Source organism: Dichomitus squalens, assembly GCF_000275845.1.
Source record: "Dichomitus squalens LYAD-421 SS1 unplaced genomic scaffold DICSQscaffold_38, whole genome shotgun sequence".
NCBI lineage: Eukaryota > Fungi > Basidiomycota > Agaricomycetes > Polyporales > Polyporaceae > Dichomitus > Dichomitus squalens.
Window position 1 is genome coordinate 282,919 of NW_006766920.1, and position 2,608 is coordinate 285,526.

The 2,608-nt window shown below is 55.3% G+C and overlaps 1 protein-coding gene across 1 annotated transcript in view; it reads left to right on the forward strand.

The window, feature by feature from the left end:
* DICSQDRAFT_66851 (uncharacterized protein) overlaps positions 1-2,146 on the forward strand; it is a gene marked incomplete at both ends in the record, with an annotated part of 9,673 nt that extends 7,527 nt beyond the window's left edge. Inside the window, 4 exons of the mRNA XM_007368699.1 lie at positions 690-941; positions 1,011-1,021; positions 1,168-1,442; positions 1,473-2,146. Coding sequence (XP_007368761.1) covers positions 690-941; positions 1,011-1,021; positions 1,168-1,442; positions 1,473-2,146 — 1,212 coding nt within the window. The remainder of the gene's footprint in view (positions 1-689; positions 942-1,010; positions 1,022-1,167; positions 1,443-1,472) is intronic.
* Positions 2,147-2,608: the final 462 nt, after the last annotated feature.

Here is a 2,608-nt window from a genome sequence, read left to right on the forward strand (position 1 = left end):
GTAGATACGTTCCCACAGCCGCATGCTACGTTCCCGTGATCGCCATGCCCTTGTCCTTTTCTTCTTCGCCCTTTGTTCCCCCTTTGTCATCTTCACTGCCTCGCTCTCGCGCCTTGTCCTTGGTTGCTAAGCAGCCCCTCTAGTATATAAGGACCCCCCTAGGCGCTCCCTAGTCCCCATCTCGACCTCTTGGTCATTGGGACTAGGTGAGTGACCATAGCGTTGTATCTCTCTTTGATTGCTAATGTATAACTTGGTCATTGGGACTAGTCTGTCGCTGCCTGCGTGAAGACTAGCTTTCGTAGGTCTCGTGCCTTCGTGCCGACCTCCGCTCTGCCCTCGTCGAGTTTTCTGTCACGTTTATCCCTCTCCCTCTCTCTTTCCCCTTTCGGCTCCTTGCCGCTCGCCTACGGGGTCGTCGCCGAACGTCGACCCGAGTCTACGCGCCTAGTCGCCGCGACAAAACCCTAACACCCTAACCCTAAACCCAAACCCTAACCAAACCTAACCGAACCCAAACCCAAACCCTAACGGTTCTAACCGGAGGGGACGGAAGCGTCACGTGGGTGGGGGAAGGGAGGGCTGAGCCCCTCATGGGCTATTTGCCGATGGAGACACTACCCTCGTTGTAGTCTCTACAAGCTCTGTATCTTATCGGAGGCAAGGCGCTGTGGACGAAGGAGCTCGAGGTCGCACTGAAGGAGAACACGGTGGACATGCTCGTGCACTGCTGCAAGGACGTGCCCACGGTCTTGCCGGATGGGTGTGAGATCGCTGGGGTGCTTGAGCGCGAGGATCCGGTTGATTCGTTTATCGTGCGGACGGGGGAGAACTGGAAGACGTTGGAGGACTTGCCCGAGGGGAGTGTGGTCGGCACGGGCAGTGCGCGGCGGGTCGCGCAGTTAAAGAGGAAGTTCCCGAAGTTGGTGTTCAAGGATGTCGTGAGTCTCACAGCTTCCTACAATGCTTCTTTCAATGCTCATAGTATTCGCATTTATGCCTGTCGCTAGCGAGGCAATGTGTGAGTTTTGAGCGTTCGACGCGATGCTACTTTTTTCCATCAGCTTCGTGCGATACATGTATGTAGAGCCCTAGGCGTGGGCACGAGGGCACGCTCTCTCCTCTGTATCAATCTTGTTCCTTGTCTGACTCCCCTGCCGTCTGCAGGGACACGCGCTTGGTGAAGCTCGACGCCCCCGACTCCCCCTACGTAGCTATCATACTCGCCAAGGCAGGCATGGTCCGCCTAGGCCGGGGCGAACGCATCACGTCCGACCTTGGCCCCCCGACGCTCCTGCACGCCGTCTCCCAGGGTGCACTTGCAATCGAGATCTGCGCCGACGACGAACACGCGCGCGCCCTCTGCTGCTCCATCACACACTGGCCAACAGAGTGGAGGTGCCGCGCGGAGCGTGCACTCCTTCGTGTGATGCAGTGTGCCTGTTGGCATGCATACGAGCCTTGTTAACGAGACCCCAGCAGCGGGGACAGGGAGGGCGAGCACCAGGCGAGGTTGTCGATCACGGGAAGCGTGACGAGCCTGCAGGGCGATCGGCACGTCGAACACTCGATTCAAGCAGAGGTGAGGAGCGTCGAGGAGGCGGAAGCGGTCGGGGCTCGGCTTGCGAAGGTGCTCATTGACACGGGTGTGAAGGAGATTCTAGATGAGATCAGCGAGGTTAGGGAGAAGATCGAGCTTGCGAAGACGACTGAAATTTGGCACGTAGAAAAGAAGTTGCGGCACGCTGTGAATATAGAGGTATCTCCATGTTCTCTGACTGCCCATTTCTTGGAACGTGTACGTGCGGTGACAAAGTTGATCGCAACCCAGAACGAGCTAGTGTACAGCCTCAGCTGGCACGTCTACGCCTCTGGGCTAGGACAATTGGATCCACATGAGCTCGAGGAGCACGGCACTGGATGTAATATGTTGCAAATATCGCCTGGACCAACTGACCACGCGCCTATATTAGGTTATAGGGTGAATTCGAGCTACCACACTGCTGGTGGCTACGTTCAGCATCCTTGGCACGAGGAGGATAGTACCCGGATACTCGTGCTCATCGCCTTCCCGGAGCACAATATGTGGCGTGCCTCGAGGCGCACTTCATCGACTTCGTGCCAATCATCTTCGTCCTCAGCATGAACTATACGTCCTTGTGGAAGCACGAGCCTCTCAATCTCCTACCCCCCAGTATTTACGGCTGTTTATCAATGGACTAAAGCTATCGGCCTGTCTTCATCGGCCTATGAAGATACGCATGTGGTTTGGTACGTGGTTATCGAACGTTCCGGTCGAACCATAGAGGCTGATATGGCACGCGTTAGAAAGCCAAGCATATCATGGGATCTTAGGGTTCTGTCTACGGGAGCTTACCGCGGGTGTGCTGATTCTATACTTCCGTCGAGCAAAACCAATACTCATGAAATCAGTCTTGAATAGATGCCCGAACAGAAGTGCCTACTGTTAGATGCACACTACCTTGTACATGAAGTTCAAGTCGGTCAAGAACTCCCATATTGACAGATATCTCAGTGTCAATCATGATTATCGCCCTGACACAGACGCCCTGTATGGAGGGGACGTTGGAAGTAACCTCTACTATAT